This window comes from Hylobates moloch, unplaced genomic scaffold, assembly GCF_009828535.3.
Source record: "Hylobates moloch isolate HMO894 unplaced genomic scaffold, HMol_V3 SCAFFOLD_18, whole genome shotgun sequence".
In the NCBI taxonomy this organism is placed as follows: Eukaryota; Metazoa; Chordata; class Mammalia; order Primates; family Hylobatidae; genus Hylobates; species Hylobates moloch.
Window position 1 is genome coordinate 74,400,875 of NW_026652293.1, and position 17,551 is coordinate 74,418,425.

The following is a 17,551-nucleotide window of genomic DNA, read 5'->3' on the forward strand; positions in this document are numbered from 1 at the left end:
CATCTCTTTATGTCCCCCATGCCACCTGGAACTGACAGGCACACTTAAGGCAGTAGTGAATTACTGCACACATTGACGCAAATGGTTTTGTCCTCCCAAAGAGTAAAAATATTCTGTTAGTGAAATGTATTGTAACTAGTGTTTTCTTTTTCAATTTTAGTCTTTGAACACTGCAGCCAAGAATCCAGTTTGAAACCTTGGGAGTCAAATTCATAGTAAATACATGAGCTATTCACAGTGCAGCAAACTCTCATGTTAGTTTTATGACAGATTCAGTGACACTGGAATGGACACCTTTTTGATTTTGGGGTTCCTTCCTAAGACCCCCACGTGTGACATATTCACGGTTGGATTCTAGGTACTGAAGCAGTTACTACAGCTGAATAGTCCGATGAGTATAAGAAGGCTTCTCTACAAACACGTGCTGCCGACATCGAAGTTCCTCTTTAATCTACTGCAGTTTGAAATTGTCCCCCACTTTCTCCAAGAGTCCACTCCAAGCTAGTTTAGGGTGAGGTCTACCATAGCCTTTGGAAGAGGGAGGGAAGATAACTTTTCTCATCTCTCCTAGTCCCAGCTCTGAAGACCAGAACTAGGGAGGAAGCAACACTGCTCTTCCAAACACATTCCCCAAATGTGGCACCTTTTCAACACTTTTAGTAACAATCACAATATTCCTAAGAGGACAGCGACGAGGTCCGGGCTGTTATGAGGACTGGAAACCTAGCCACAAGTGACCATGAAAGTCCAAAATGCCTTTAAAGTCTTTGTCTCTAAGGCCTATTTTCAAGGTCTTGTTATATAGCTAATTTTTCCCCGACTTATGTCAAAAACAAACGAAGCTGGGTTCTAGGTAAAATAGTGGGGACAGATTTTAATCACTACTACTACCGCAATGGGGAAAATTGGCATGATAGATGTTAGACTGATCATGAAAAGACTTTAAAAGAAGAGAGAAAGATGTAAAGAAGGTAATCAAATGGGGAGCATTTTTAACAATGTGCTCACTTCTTCCCCTTCAATTCCTTGAATTGAGTCTGAATTGTCATTCCTATTGATCTCTGAGCCCAGAACATTACTCTGTGGTCTGGCCTAAGGTTTCTTCCAATTTTTTAAATCACAATATTCCTAAGAGGACAGCGACGAGGTCCGGGCTGTTATGAGGACTGGAAACCTAGCCACGAGTGACCATGAAAGTCCAACATGCCTTTAAAGTCTTTGTCTCTAAGGCCCATTTTCAAGGTCTTGTTATATAGCTAATTTTTCCCCGACTTATGTCAAAAACAAACGAAGCTGGGTTCTAGGTAAAATGGTGGGGACAGATTTTAATCACTACTACTACTGCAATGGGGAAAAGAACCCAGCGTGAAGTGAATTCAATTTCGATTTGTACAGAGGCAACCGGGCGTTTTAAAGAGAATGAAGGAATCAGGATGGGACTGATGACGCCGAGGGGGACTGAGCAACTTTTCCAGGTTTGAAAAACCTCCACACAAACGCGCGACGGCGCTCTTTCAACCTCAGCCTCCCGAACTGGGGCTACAGCCAGGAGTGAACTACAAAGCCCAGCAACCCCGGCGGGTGTAAACACTCCCAACTTCCGAGGCGTTGCTCACCATCGGCCAGCAGAGCCAGTGCCACTCGCGCCCTGAAGAAGCCGCAGGGGGTTCGGGCCGGCAGCAGCGGCTGGAGTCGTAGGGCAGCGGGCCGCCGTCTACCCAGCCAGACGAGGAGCTCAGGACGCAACTCTGTGAGTTGGAAGCCGCAGGAGGCGGAACCGGGTTGCGGTGTACGCGTTGACGTCACATTCTCTGGGCGGGACCGCAAGGAACCCGCGCAAATTGAAAGGTCGGCCTTTCGCGCGCTGTGTAGCCAAGTTGCCCGTATTCTGCGTTGCTGGCTGTGGGTGCTCTGGCCACAGTGAGTTAGGGGCGTCGGAGCGGGTTTCTCTAACCCCAGTCGGCTCCGCTCAAGGGGAGGAGGAGAGTCCCTTCTCGGAAGGTGAGAGGAGCGGGCTGCGCGGAGGCTAATGGGTGGGTTCCCTTGGGAGTCGACCTGCGCGTCACCTCCGACCCTCCTCTCGGGATTCGGGTCTTCCAGGAAGGGAAGGAGGGGGTCTGGCGTGATCTTCCCAAGCCAACAGCAGAGCCCTTAGCCTGAGTATGTGTTTTGTTCCGAGGGGACGTCTGGCCACGAGAGGTCTGCAATTCAGTGAACGGAGGGAGACAGAGAGCAGACGATTCCGGGCTGGGGCAGGCGCCAGAGTTGCCAGACTTATCTCATTTTTCCGCAGAAGCTGGCAGTCCAGGTTTTACATGCTATCTCTCCACCTTTAAATGTTGACAAGTACATTTTCCCATGATATTTTGCAGACCTAAGGAAACATGTCGTCTGGAATGGGCTTGGGGGCCACGCCTGTACATCTCCGCGAGACAGAGGGATAAAGTGAAGATGGTGCTGTTATTGTCACCTCGAGTGCCACATGCGATCTCTTTGAGATACGTACAGTCATTCTTACTATTGCACTCAGCCATTCTTACTGCGCTAAAGAAGAAATACTTATTCGAGGATATTTGCCTGACCCAGAAGAAACTTATGTAAATTTCATGAACTATTATATCCGTTTTCCTCGGAGTGAGAGAAAACTCTTTTTAGATACCATCTGAGAGGTAAGAGACTGTTTTTCTGAAACTGTGGCTTGAGGACCACCTGCATCCAGATTAACTGCTTTGTTTAAAATTCATTCACAGCAGAACTAGTGAATCCCAGTCACTGAGTGGAGTTGAGAGTCTAAGAACCTCTGAAATTTGAGAACTGCTGGACTAGAGCCTTTAGAGCTCTGTAAGGTGTCAACAGGATAAAGCTGCCTCCTGATCCTGTACTTTCTTTCTTCCCTTCCTTCCAAACTTAACGTTTGGTAGGAGAGATTTGTATTATGAAATGCTAAGCAACTGCTCAGTGCCCATTACTGACTTTTTATTGTAGAGTGGGGAGAGGTCGTTTCATCAGAAATGGTTGTGACAGTTCCAGAATCTCTGTATGGAAAGGCTTAGGGGGCTGCAACCGGAATGGAAGGGGGTGGAAAGTTAAAGCATTTGTCTTGAGGCTGTATTTGCATAGCAGACGCAGTTTCACAGTTCTTTGGGGTAGCTTTCAGAGAGACTAATGGAGTTGCCCCTAGGCGCCACCACTGTTTATTACCAGAATGTTCATTCTTAGAATAATGCATTCTAATAGCAGTGAATTTCAGTCCTAAAAAAGTACAGGGTCATTTCTGTAATTCTTTTTGAATTTTTCCTTTGTTTTTTTAATTGAAATACTTACCTTCCTACAAACTGTTTTGAGTTTCTACTCCTATTTGAATTTGCACGTTGACCCTTATAATTAATGCCCTTTGTAGAGGCAATGTGATGCCATCGCATGCATGATTTTGTTTGTGCCTGGCTCCTTAAAGCATGTGTTAGGAGTGAAAGTGCAAAAGCACTTTGGAAAGAATAAACATTAAGCAACTGTCAAGTAGCATTAGAGGTAGTTTTAGTGATTAACGTAAATTCTACCCTATGGAAATTGTTTGACAGGGAGGAACCCAGCTAAAATATTAAAGAGCAGTGATTCTTGAATATCTAAACAATTTCTGCATTGGACTACAAGTTTTCTCTTTGTCTAAAATGTTTTGATAAATGTATTTTTCTTTAAATATTACTGTTCTCCCTGTCTCTTTTCATATCAGGTAGTTAATTTAGCACCATGGGGATACAGGGATTGCTACAATTTATCAAAGAAGCTTCAGAACCCATCCATGTGAGGAAGTATAAAGGGCAGGTAGTAGCTGTGGATACATATTGCTGGCTTCACAAAGGAGCTATTGCTTGTGCTGAAAAACTAGCCAAAGGTGAACCTACTGATAGGTAAGTCTGGACCTTATGTTAATTCTTTGACAATTAAGAATGAGACCTACAGAGCCTTTTTCCCCCCCAGAAACGGATTGTTTTCGCTCAATGCCAGAACTTATCAGGAAGTGAAAGTTGTATGTTTTAGAATATTCCCAAATCAGGGATGACTTCCTTCTGTGGTAATAGGCCTAGTTTTCTTTCTTTATAATAAGCCAGAGTATCAAGACACTGATGGACTAAGACTATTAATATGTCCTTTATTCCTTTTTTTTTTTTGAGTCGGAATCTCGGTCGCCCAGGCTGGAGTGCAGTGGCACGATCTCGGCTCACTGCAACCTCTGCCTCCCAGGTTCAAGCAATTCTCCTGTCTCAGCCTCCCAAGTAGCTGGGATTACAGGCGTGCACTACCACGCCTGGCTAATTTTTGTATATTTAGTAGAGACAGGGTTTCACCATGTTGGCCAGGTGGGTCTGGAACTCCTGACCTCAAGTCATCCACCTGCCTTGGCCTCCCAAAGTGCTGAGATTGCAGGCGTGAGCCACCATGCCTGGCCCAAGTCTTAACCTAAGATAAAGTTTTTAACAAATGCTTTGAAAATCCGTGATGATTTCTGACTCCCACATTCTTGGGTACAGAAAACATACTGCTAATCCTGGTTAGCAAAAAAACAAATGTGTTGTAAAATTCATTATAATTTCTTATTTGCCTTCTCCTAAATTTTGCTTTATGATCAGCAGGTCCCAATCATTGTTCCATACCAATGCAAGTTCACTGTCACTGATCTGTAACAAATAGAAAAAATAAGGATAACAATGTAGTGAGTCTTTCATCAAGATGACTAGATATGATTTAAAAGGTCATCTTTTTTTTTCTTTATTTTAGCTGCTAAGTTTGTGTTATGCAAAAAGATTATCTTTAAAGATTCTGTTTTCCCATTCCTGTTTTTGAGCTAAAATGTCCTTTTCTTTATAAAATGATAGAAGTTGTAAATGCAGTTGTTTTTGTCACAATGCCTAATGTAATACCTGACCCTTGATTGGCTCCTGGATTTGGAAAAAATAGTAGCAGTGGTGTCCCGGAGCCAACTCATATGAGCTCTTTATATACCATGTCTTCTCAGCTCAGCATTCATTGAGTTCACGTAGGTAGCTCATCTGCCATTGAGGAATATTTATCTCAGGGAAATCAGGCACCTCTTCCCCCAGAACTGGTTGTTAAACATTTACCAGGACACCACTAAATATAAGAAACATTACTGAGACAGTTGTACCAATTATAATATAAACTGAGTATTAGATAATATTATGTCACTATTAAATTGCTTAGCTGTGATATGGTATTGTTGGAAGAATCCAGTGTTTATTGTACTATTCTGTCAACTTTTCAATAGATCCGAAATTTTTTAACATAAATAAATGGGGGGAAAAGACCAGATTTGAAATCAAAGATGTCAGAATTATAAGGGATATCAAAGCTCTTTAATTCACAGATAAGGAAACCAAGGCTTGGAGGGTCAAGTAGTTCACCAGACATCACATGGCTCGTGAGTATCCAAGGCAGGATTTGAATCCAAGTCTAGTAAGTTAGTTCCAATCCCTATGAGAACGTTTGCTTCAAATAACAAAATAAAAAACCTTCTCTTTTCATAGTTTTCTCATCTGGCTTAAAATAGAGCAGAAGTATTACCTTAAGAAAGGTGAAGCACTGAATATTTTTCTTTTTTTCCATAGGTATGTAGGATTTTGTATGAAATTTGTAAATATGTTACTATCTCATGGGATCAAGCCTATTCTCGTATTTGATGGATGCACTTTACCTTCTAAAAAGGAAGTAGAGAGATCTAGAAGAGAGTAAGTTAATTCTCTACTTAATCTCTAACTTCATTGCACTAAGGTCAGACGCTGTAGTCTATATGATACCAATTTTTAAAATTTTAAGCCAGGCTCAGTGGCTCGCGCCTGTTGTCCTAGGTACTCGGGAGGTTGAGGCAAGAGGATCACTTGAGCCCAGGAGTTCAACACTTTAGTGCCCTATGATCATCTCTGTGAAGAGCCACTGTGCTCCAGCCTGGGCAACATAGTGAGACCTAGTCACTAAAAATTTTTTTTTTATTTTTATTTTTTGACAGTCTCACTGTCGCCCAGTCTAGAGTGCAGTGGTGCAATCTTGGCTCGCTGGGACCTCCACCTCCCAGATTCAAGCAATTCTTGTGCCTCAGCCTCCCAAGTAGCTGGGACTACAGGCGTGTGCCACCACACCCAGCTAATTTTGGTATTTTTAGTAGAGATGGGGTTTTGCCCTGTTGGCCAGGCTGGTCTCAAACTCCTGGCCTCAAGTGATCTACCCACCTTGGCCTCTCAAAGTGCTGGAATTACAGGCATGAGCCACTGTGCCTGGCCTAAAAAAAAAGTAATAAATACAATTTTAATTTGTTGAGGCTTATTTTATAGCCTAGTATGTGAACAGATTTCCTTAAATGTTATGTATCTGCTACATTATTACCACTTTTGTTTAAAAGTATCTTAGTTACTACATTTTCTTTGACATAAAGAATTGCTGTGGAAAAGCCTAATGGTAATCTTGTGTGTGTGTGTGTGTGTGTGTGTGTGTGTGTGTGTGTGTGTGCATATAATCATTCTAAATCACTTGTTCTTTTTGCCTTAGAAGCCCAAATCATCTGGGTTAATGTTCTCAAGGGCCTGGTGTGTACTTTCTAATGAGTCAAAAACTTTTTTCAATTCTAGGAAAGCTTCTTGAATTATAGTTCTGTTACAGTTTCTTGAGTCAGCCTCTTAAATGTTTTATATTTTAAAAATGTTCTTCCCTTGCAGAAGACGACAAGCCAATCTTCTTAAGGGAAAGCAGCTTCTTCGTGAGGGGAAAGTCTCAGAAGCCCGAGAGTGTTTCACCCGGTCTATCAATATCACACATGCCATGGCCCACAAAGTAATTAAGGTAAGCCAATAGAAAATGAAGACAAAGGGGCAGATGGGCAAGTTCACCAAAGCTAGTTACAACTTGTTTATTAATGGGAGAGGAAGAAAATCAAGGGTGGAAAATTGTTCTAGGCCTAACCTCAAGTAAAGGGCAGATGTCAGAAGAAGAAGGGAACAGCATCATTAGATAGAGAAGACTTCACCAATTTCCAAGGAGAAATCCTAAGGCATAAGTAAGGCTCTCTCTTCAGTCATGTTGTTCCATAGCAATGGAAGGAACAGGGCCAGGCACGGTGGCTCACACCCGTAATCCCAGCACTTTGGTATTCTCAGGCAGGAGGATCATTTGAGCTCAGGAGTTTGAGACCATCCCGGGCAACATAATGAGATAGGGTCTCATTTTTTATTTTATTAAAAATAAAAAAAAGAGATGGAAGGAACAAATTCCTGGAGGCATCGGTCTCACCTAACTCTCCTATAGTCTTCAACACTTACTGTAACTGGTTATCTTGAATGACAGATCTGTGATTTAGCTTCGTTGCCCCAGGCACCCTACAGACTTCTGTTCCCTTTCACCTCCTCCTCGCAGCAGCTTCTTTGCTTATTCCTGTAAATCTTAGTGTCAAGGTGCCCGCATTCCCAGCCCTCTCTTTCCTCTTTTGAGAGCCTGCTTGGTAAAAGTGTTGTGATTTTTTTGTTCGTTTGTTTGTTCTGAGGCGGAGTTTCACTCTTGTTGCCCAGGCTGGAGCGCAATGGCGCGATCTCGGCTCACTGCAACCTCTGCCTCCTGGGTTCAAGCGATTCTCCTGCCTCAGCCTCCCAAGTAGCTGGGATTACAGGCATGTGCCACCATGCCTGGCTAATTTTGTATTTTTAGTAGAGATGGGGTTTCTCCATATTGGTCATGCTGGGCTCGAACTCCTAACCTCAGGTGATCCGCCTGCCTCGGCCTCCCAAAGTGCTCTGATTACAGGTGTGAGCCACTGTGCCTGGCCTGTTAAAGGTATGATGATAAAGGTGGAGTCAGCTTTTTATAGCTTACAGTTCTGTCATCCAGTTCCTGAGCTAAAATAGGAGCTACAGTTCTGAATTTGGCTTTGTCATTTGAGTCTCTGGCTCTTTCTGTATGGGTCAAGCTAGAAGGAAACGATGGGATGCAGGAAAGAGTGTGAAGTATAAGGAAATATGTGCTCTGTGTAGTCAGGAGAAGAGAGGCTGCACTGTGCAGAAGCAGAGGAGAAACCCTGATTGGACACAAATCGTGGTGTAAAAGGATGAGAGTAGGACTATTGCTGGACAAAAAAAAAAGGAAAAAAAATGAGAAAAATAGCAAATTGCAAATTGTCACCAAAATTGATAGCAGCAGGATCTTGATACCTCTTTCCTCTTTTTTTTTTTAACTTCCCAAAGCCTCTCTTCAGGCCTTGGGAACCATTTTCCCATAATTTAGAACATGGAAGTTCCCGTTCCAACTGCCTAAATTTTGACACAGAGGCTATGATAGGGGCTGTTTTTCTTGGCAAGTTAATTTTAAAAGTATTTTCTCATAATGCATTGGTTTAAATATAGTGCTATAGTCTATAATATATATGTAAGATGTATTATTAGAGGAGAGTTATATATGTGTGTATATATACACGTGTGTGTGTGTATATGTATACACACATATACCTATGTATATATTTTCCCCCCAAGACATTGCTGGATATGGTCTATAATTTTATCAATACCTGTTATTTTTATGGGGAGCATATATTCAAAACTCCAAACAAATGTATATTTTCAGAACATAGCCATTCTTAAGATGGAAGCTTTCTATAATTTAAAATAATTGGGCCAGGCACAATGACTGAACGCTTACAGTGCCAACACTTTGGCAAGCTGAAGTGAGTGGATCACTTGAGTCCAGGAGTTTGAGACTAGCCTAGACAACATGGCAAAACCTTGTCTCTACAAAAAATACAAAAAAATTAGCTAGGCATGGTGGCATGCACCTGTAGTCCCACCTACTCGGGAAGCTGAGGTGGGAAGATCACCGGAGCCCAGAGCCCAGGAGGTCGAAGCTGCAGTGCGCCCTGCCGGCTGGCACCACTGCACTCCAGCCTGGGTGACAGAGCCAGACCCTGTCTCCAAAAACTAATTACTTTTGTAGCTCGTAGGATTCTTTTTTCCTCTGGCTGTGTAGCAGTATTTCTTTTCTCCAAATTTTATAAATTGATTTTTTAAAAATGTCTTAGTGGCTATATAATTAGTTCAACATATGCTAAAACTTATAGTAGAAAAACTCTACTTCAAAGGAAATGATTTCCCAAAGTAATATTAGCATGTGCCTGCTGAGGCTAGTAATAAAGTGGGTTTGAAACAGGAAGTTGTTTAGTACTTTCCAAATGCCATGCTAGAGATTCACTGCGATTCTCTCTTCCAGGCTGCCCGGTCTCAGGGGGTAGATTGCCTTGTGGCTCCCTATGAAGCTGATGCGCAGTTGGCCTATCTTAACAAAGCGGGAATTGTGCAAGCCATAATTACAGAGGACTCGGATCTCCTAGCTTTTGGCTGTAAAAAGGTACTCAACTCTGACTACTATATATTACTTTTCTATGTAGATAGGAGTAGTGTAAATCAAGGAGCTGAAGTTTTTCCTGTCCAGGAAATTATTATAATTTATAATATTTATAAAATATTATAAAATAAATGGTTTTATTTAATAGAATATTTGCAGCTGACATCTATTTTATAATGTTAATAATTATTTAAAATGAAAAGAAGGGTTTTGCTGCTTGATGTTTGTGTAATCTGGATACTTTTTCAAAGTAAGCCCTTAAGGTTGGAGGGGTTTGTTACTGTTTTATGCAAATTCTTTAGTAGAATGTGGACGTACCAGTTTTATTTTTTAATAATGACAACATATGCTTTATATTTCTTGATTAGGTTAGATATACTAACTTACGTACTAATGGGTTGCTATGCAGTTATTTAGAATTATGTATAAAACTGTTTCATGGAAAACTTTATTTAGGGGAGAATTAAGATACAAAACTACAGGATGTTCTCATTTTTGTTAATGCCTATATTTATGACTAGAAGGGTCTCTATCAAAAGGTTAATACTAGGTTACAGTGATAAATGAGGGAATAGGGATGACTTGTTTTCTTCCTGAATTTCTATATTTTCCAAATTTTCTACAATAAACATGTATTGTTTCAATTATAAGGAAAAAGATTACTTAAAAGGTACAAGTGACAGAGAAAGAGAAAATGTTTTTCGTATGCGTTACTGTTTGATTATCACGACAATCCTGTAACACAAGTAGGAAATAAAGAGATGCAAAAAGAGCTTGCTTTATACCAGAATTGTGACAATTGAGTCCTGGCTGTATAGCCTTGTCTAATCGTATCCTATGCTTCAGCATACTTTATTTGTAAACTTAGTAATCATCAGCCTGTCTATCTATGTCTCCTCTCTTTCAGTGTTATGGTGAAGAACAAGAAAGATTTCTTAAAATTATTGCAGTGGATTAGATAATGACAAATAAAAGTGGCACTTCTAGGTATTAACAATTTCCCTTCCTTTTGAAGGTGATTTTAAAGATGGACCAGTTTGGAAATGGACTTGAAATTGATCAAGCTCGGCTAGGAATGTGCAGACAGCTTGGGGATGTATTCACGGAAGAGAAGTTTCGTTACATGTGTATTCTTTCAGGCTGTGACTACCTGTCATCACTGCGTGGGATTGGATTAGCAAAGGCATGCAAAGTCCTAAGACTAGCCAATAATCCAGATATAGTAAAGGTAAGAGTGATTTGCTAAGTGTCATATTCAATTTCTGAAGCATTTCCTTAATAAAATAATAAATCATAATATGGATTTAAATATTCTGTTATGTGAATAACCTATATTACATTATTAAAAGGAGCAAATGACTGAGGCACTAGAACTTTGCCTTAGCAACTAACATATATTGGGAAAATCATGTTTTCTGCAATTGGCAAAAAAGTAGTGATTTTTAAAATAAAGGCTAGTATAAAGAGGCTCAAGGAGAAAATACGCCAGGGTAAAATTAAACTCGGAGTCTTTTGACTTCTGTGCTATAACTCTGTAGTAGTGGTTCTCAAACTTTTTGGTCTCAGGATCCCTTTACACTCCTCAAGCTCCTTTATGGTAATATTTTTTGTTTATGTAGGCGATAGCTATTGATATTTACTGAATTAAAAATTAAAACAAAAATTTAAATGTTTATCAATTCACTTAAACTTTATAATAAACTCATTACATGTTAGCATAAATAGCATGCTTTTATGAAAAATAGTCACATTTTTTAAAACAAATTATGAGAGGAATCATACATTTATGCAAATCTCTTTAATGTGGCCTAATAGAAGACAGCTGTGTTCGTATACAAGTTGAACATCCCTAATCCAAAAATCTGAAATGTTCAAAAATCCAAAACTTTTTGAGTCCCAGCAGGCAAGTGAAAAGTTTCAAACCTGATCTCATGTGAAGAGTACACAAAATAATTAAAAATACTGTATAAAATTACCTTCAGTCTATGTGTGTAAGGCTTATATGAAACATAAATAGAGTTTTTTTTTCTTCTTCACTCTCTTGCTGTCAGTGTGTGGAAACGTAAATGGATTTTATGTTTAGACTTGGGCCCCATCCCCAAGTTATCTCATAATGTGTATATGCAAATATTCCAAAATCTGAAAAAATTCAAAATCTGAAATACTTCTGGTGCCAAGCATTTTGGATAATGTGTTCCCAACCTGTATCTGCTGCTCATTAAGCCTCATTTGATACCATGTGTCATATATCATCTGGAAAATTCTGAGACTCTGGACATTGCTACTTTGTAGTTTCTCTTAAAAAATAAACATCAAAGAAGCTCATTTTCCCCCTTGGATATTCTCTAAATCCTTACAGTTTGCAGAGCAGAAATTCCATTTTTCTATTTCCAAGAGTACAAGGCCTGAGTCCTTAGGGCTAAGAGTGCTGTCATGTAATGGAAAGATCTCTAGGTTGGAAGATAGTGTCCCAGGTGGGAATAGGACCACGTGCCTTAACTAGTCTGACTCCAGGATCCCTTTGGTTCTCTGGGCCTTCCCTTTTTCATCTATGAATTTACTATGCAATGTTTAAGATCCTTTCCAGCTTTAAGCATCCGTGACTCTCACAGAAATCAGAATGTCAATTTGGTTTAAAAATATGATCTAGAAATATTTGGATTTTTTTTAATTCTCAGGTTTTGGATGTTCTTTGCTTTTTCCTTTCTTGATAAAAAGGACTTTGAAGATGAATGAATAATGTATCAGAGTTACACCTAGAAACACAAACTTGATGTACTATATAACTGTATTTTTTTATCCTTCAAATTGGTAATAGAAAAACCAAAGAAAATACTAGTTATGAGACTTAGAATTTTAAGTGATATAACATGGTTGTATTAGCTGGTAGAATTTTTTAATGTAGATGAAAGCAGTTAATGTTTCAATCCCTCTTCATGACCCTGCAATGTAAATCAATCAGCCTTGAGGATAATATGTTCCCTGTTCTTTAGTTGCAGATAAAATATTTTTGCGTGCATTGTTAGGTTATCAAGAAAATTGGACATTATCTCAAGATGAATATCACGGTACCAGAGGATTATATCAAAGGATTTATTCGGGCCAACAATACCTTCCTCTATCAGCTAGTTTTCGATCCCATCAAAAGGAAACTTATTCCTCTGAACGCCTATGAAGATGATGTTGATCCTGAAACACTAAGCTACGCTGGGCAGTATCCTTTCTGAACCAGAATGGTAGAATTTGTGCATTTTTCTTCAGTATTTTTATGGTGATATTCTTTGTGAGGCATTTAGTAAAAAGCTTGCAAATTTTTTTTTGCTTTTCTTTTTTTATAGTGAAATCTGTATATTGTTCATTTAAATTACCATGTTAGTGAAAATTTAGAACAACTTTTTGTTCATAAACCCGAGGCTCATCCGCTATGCATCCTGATTACTTAGATTGACTGACAGAGCATGCACAGGGTCCGTCACTTATGGTACACATTCCAAAGGTGGCTCCTGAGAGGACCTCCTCGTGGCAAACAAGCTCGACTTATCAGGAGGAGCATTCTGGGCATTTGAGTGCACCAGGAGAGGATGCCCTTCCCATAGCCACTGGCCATGTTCATGCAGGCTGATGCAGAGCCCTGAGTCACTTAGGTGGTGGCTAGGACTTTCCCCTCTGTTTCCCTTAAAGGGAGGGAGTCAGTGATGGCCTGGACCCTTGTCAGAAGACACCAACTCCTGCAGAGACAGATCGAGACTAGCAAACCGTGTGTGCTTTCAGTAATGCTGATGTGTAAAGTAAGGAGACTCCATTTAAGTCATAAACCTATGGATTTTCTGTGATAATAGAAAACATTTTTCCATCTTAGTATAATATCATTTGGTTGGTTGTTAATAAATACATTTTTCCTTAATCTTACTAACCTAGATATGTTGATGATTCCATAGCTCTTCAGATAGCACTTGGAAATAAAGATATAAATACTTTTGAACAGATCGATGACTACAATCCAGACACTGCTATGGTAACGTTGTGATGACCACTCTATGAAAACACATTTTGGTTATGTCTCGAGCTGTGATTAAAGGCAAATCTTCATACACTAAGCTGCTTTTAAGCGTTTCTGTATCCAGGCTCTGTGCAGAATGTACATTAAAAACAACTTGATCCTAGATAAATTACATGTATTAGAGCATAGGTATATTGGTTAATTTTTTAAAATTAAGAAGTGACTATTATTTATTATTAAACCCTTATCCTTGAGCATTTCATTTGAATATACCAAGCATTTGATGCCTTTTTTTCTCATCTGACTCCATTCGGCTTCTGTGGCATTTGGCATCATTGAAGACCCAAGCCTAGGAATGCTACGGGAGTTAAAGCTGTTTTTTCACTCATGCACAATTTAACAAATATTTAATGCACTCCCGTGCTGTTTCTTTAAACAATTTGATGTTTTCTTTTCTTTTTTTTCTTTTTTTTTTTTTTTTTTTGAGACAGAGTTTCACTCTTGTTGCCCAGGCTGGAGTGCAATGGGGCGGTCTCGGCTCACCACAACCTCCACCTCCCAGGTTCAAGCGATTCTCCTGCCTCAGCCTCCCAGGTAGCTGGGATTACAGGCATGCACCACCACACCCGGCTAATTTTGTATTTTTAGTCAAGACGGGATTTCTCCATGTTGGCCAGGCTGGTCTGGAACTCCCGACCTCAGGTGATCTGTCCACCTCGGCCTCCAAAAGTGCTGGGATTACAGGCCTGAGCCACCGCTCCTGGCCACAATTTGCTGTTTTCTTCTGCTTCTTCAGTATTGTATATATTCCTTAAGATACTGCCTCCCATCATTCTCTTTCTCTTTGCATTTCTGTTTATCCTCTGTTCTCTTTTCTGTTTACATTTCTTCCTTAGGTAAGTCCTTAGGGTTTTAATCCCATTTATGCAAAGAACTCACGTCTCCATCTTTACTCCAGTCTCTTGCCTGTGCACCAACCCCAGAATTTTCACTGTCTCTTGCGTCTCTGATTTCCTGTAGCCTCAAGTCTGTTTATAGGCAAAACTAAACTCTTCATGTTTTTAATCAACTTTTAATCACATTTCTTTTATTTTCCTACTTAGCACTTACTACTGTATAACATTATGCTTCTATTCTTTTGATTCTTTCCAATAGAATGTGGTCTTCAAAAAGGCAGAACGTGGTGGGTGATCCTCACTGCTGTATAATATTTACTATGTTTATATGTTGAGCGAATGAGCGTCAGCCACAGGTCTCTTGTTCTCACACTGGAAAACTTGGAAATAAACTTTGGCTTCCATTTTGTTGCTACATTCTCTTGCCTCTTTGAGTTGTCCTCCTGGTTAACATTTTCTTATTTCTCAAAGCTTCCAGTTTAATTCTTGCTCACTAATTTATTCCTTTACTAAATATTTATCAAGTGCTGAAACAATGTAATTAGGTTAGCTAGGGTTCTGGAAATGAAGAAAAATAAGAAATATAGGAAAAGTAAGATCCTTGCCTGTCAAATGCCCATTGCCTAAATAGGAAGGAGATGTGATTCTATAGAGAAAAATGTGGTAAGTGCTATACTAAAGATATATTCCAGGCTCTGTGGAAATAAAAAGCATGTCCCTCACTCCACATAAGAGAATGCTTCATAATTATAATGGCAAACATTTTCTGAGCATTTGCTATGTTCCAGGTGCTCTTTTAAGCACCTTAGACATAGTAAGTCATTTACTCTTCAGAAAGACTCTGGAGTCAGCACCATTCTCATTTTACAGATGAGGGAACAGTTTGAGGACACTTAAGTAACTTTTCCAGCTCACCATTTTCATAAATAGGGGAGCTGTGATTCCAAGCCAAGTTCTCTACTCTCTGCTCAAAGAGAAACTGATGTGTATCCTGTTTGCAAGGATTAGTAGTTTTTCAAGATGGGTGATTCCGGGCTAAAAAAAAAAAAAAAATGTATGTAGAAAAAAGTGATACATTAAGAGAACTCTTAGATTGTTGATGGACTAAGAATGTCTTAGGATTTACCATGTAAAGGAACCAGATCTTGAGAAAAAAAGAAGTGAGCCTGGAAGAGATGACCACTAACAAACTGGTGATCCATTCAGCACTGAAAAGTAACCATTACTGTAAGCTGAAATAAGCCACGTCTACCAAGAGAGCACAAATCCATAATGACACTAAAAATGAACTTTATCAACTTCAGTGATGTAAACCTTACACTCAGGTTGCTATTCCCCTATTTTCTAACCTTGCCCCGTCTAGTACAGTAGCCACTAGCCGTGTGTGGCTATTTAAATTTGTTAAAATTAAATACAATTGCTATTTTACTTCCTCAGTTACAGTAGCCACCTTTCAAGTGCTTAGTGGTTAGTGGCTAACATATTGGACAGCACAGAGCTTTTCTATCAGTGCAGGAAATTCTGTTGAAATTTTTACTTCTACTATCATATTTTTATATCTAGGGACTCTTTAATTGTACTTTTTTTTTGAAGATTTAGATGTCATCTCTCTCTCTCTCAGAATATAATTTTTTGAACGTTTTTTTCCACTCTCTGTAACTGCTGTGTACTTTTTTCCTGTGTTGATATTTTCTCCCTCATGGTGGTAGCTTCTGTCCAGTCATACTTGAAGGGGCCCCGAAAAGCTCATGGGGAACATTGTGTGAATGAGTGGGGCTTATGATGTTGGACTTCATTCTTGGGTGGTGTGGTTAGTAACACATTGGATTTGATTTGTGAATTCTCCAATGTTGGAATGTTCTCTGCATAGTTACATTTTTCCAAAAAGAGATGTCTGCTTAGGGTATCTAAACTTTGGCTGGCTGTATTTTGAGAGCAGGATAGGGAAAGTGAGGTGGGGCAGGCCAGGAAAGAGTAGCATGGTTCCTTGCCATTCAATATTTAGCCTTTTGTTTCATCTCTGTTTTCAGACAAATGAATCTCTCTACCTTCAGAAATGCCTACTACGTCTGTTACTCTTTGTGGGTTTCAAAAGTTCAATCGTTCTGGTTCTGAAGGCAGGTAGATGTTGGTTGACTGTATGGTCAGGTTGGAGATCGGGACACAGGGGTCAAATAATTCTCTCTTTAGTTAGTCATCCCCCCACCAGGGCCTTCTGTAACTCCAAGACTTTAATTCTTGAGCCTTTCTCCAGGTTTCTGTAGGTGGAATTGGCTTCTCTTTTATATTCTCTTCTACAGACAAAGTCTTTTAATTTCTTCCATCTATATTCTATCTTCGCTGTGGTTTAGAAGTTACAGATTATCTCCCAATTTTTTTGCAGATTAAGTTTGTGTTTCTTATTGTTTTGAGGAGCGATTATGGAAGGAAGGAGACTGAAAAGTGCTATCTTTACACAGCTGAACTATTGATAGTATTTATCATTTCTTTCTTTTTTTTAAATTTTTTATTTCAGACAGGATCTCTTTCTCTGTCCTCCAGACTGGAGTGCAGTGGCACCATCAGAGCTCCTGGGCCCAAGCAATCTTCAGTAACTGGCATCAAGCCTCCTGAGTAGCTGGAACTACAGGCACCTGCTACTATGCCTGGCTAATTTTGTGTCTGTGTCTGTGGGGTCTCACTATGTTGCCCAGGCTAGTCTTGAACTCCTGGCCTGAAGCAATCATTCTGGCTTGGCCTCCAAAACTGCTGAGGTTACACATGTGGAGCCACCACACCTGGCCACAGCATTATAATTTTTTTTTTTTTTTGACTTGGAATCTCACTCTGTTGCCCAGGCTGGTGCACAGTGGCATGATTTTAGCTCACTGCAACCTCTGCCTCCGAGTTTCAAGTGATTCTCCTGCCTCAGGCTCCCAACTAGCTGGAATTACATGCGTGTGCCACCACGCCAGCTGATTTTTGTATTTTAGTAGAGATGGGGTTTCACCATATTGGTCAGACTGGTCTCGAACTCCTGACCTCAGGTGATCCACCTGTCTCAGCCTCCCAAAGTGCTGGGATTACAGGTGTGAGCCACCACACCTGGCCTATAATTTCATTAAGAATGATTCTTAAGCTTTTCCTTTGTCTCAGAAACTCAAAAATAGTTGACAGTGTTGAGTATGTCCCGTTACCAATTGCAATGTTATGGAATGCTAAGATGGCCATCCTTCATCAGCTCAAATCCCTGTCAAAATTTTGTCCTTCTCATAGAGAAATTTCT

General features: G+C 40.0%; 1 protein-coding gene across 2 annotated transcripts in view; it reads left to right on the forward strand.

Annotated features, from left to right (window-relative positions):
- The first annotated feature begins 1,834 nt into the window (after positions 1-1,834).
- Positions 1,835-17,551, forward strand: part of EXO1 (exonuclease 1) — a 41,087-nt gene continuing 25,370 nt past the window's right edge. Inside the window, exons 1-9 of one of the 2 annotated variants that reach the window (XM_032136349.2) lie at positions 1,835-2,001; positions 2,373-2,669; positions 3,731-3,908; positions 5,625-5,744; positions 6,726-6,849; positions 9,256-9,393; positions 10,406-10,618; positions 12,417-12,604; positions 13,309-13,405. In XM_032136349.2, coding sequence (XP_031992240.1) covers positions 3,748-3,908; positions 5,625-5,744; positions 6,726-6,849; positions 9,256-9,393; positions 10,406-10,618; positions 12,417-12,604; positions 13,309-13,405 — 1,041 coding nt within the window. In that variant the 5' untranslated portion in view covers positions 1,835-2,001; positions 2,373-2,669; positions 3,731-3,747. The remainder of the gene's footprint in view (positions 2,002-2,372; positions 2,670-3,730; positions 3,909-5,624; positions 5,745-6,725; positions 6,850-9,255; positions 9,394-10,405; positions 10,619-12,416; positions 12,605-13,308; positions 13,406-17,551) is intronic. The other variant, XM_058430834.1, reaches the window with a different exon arrangement.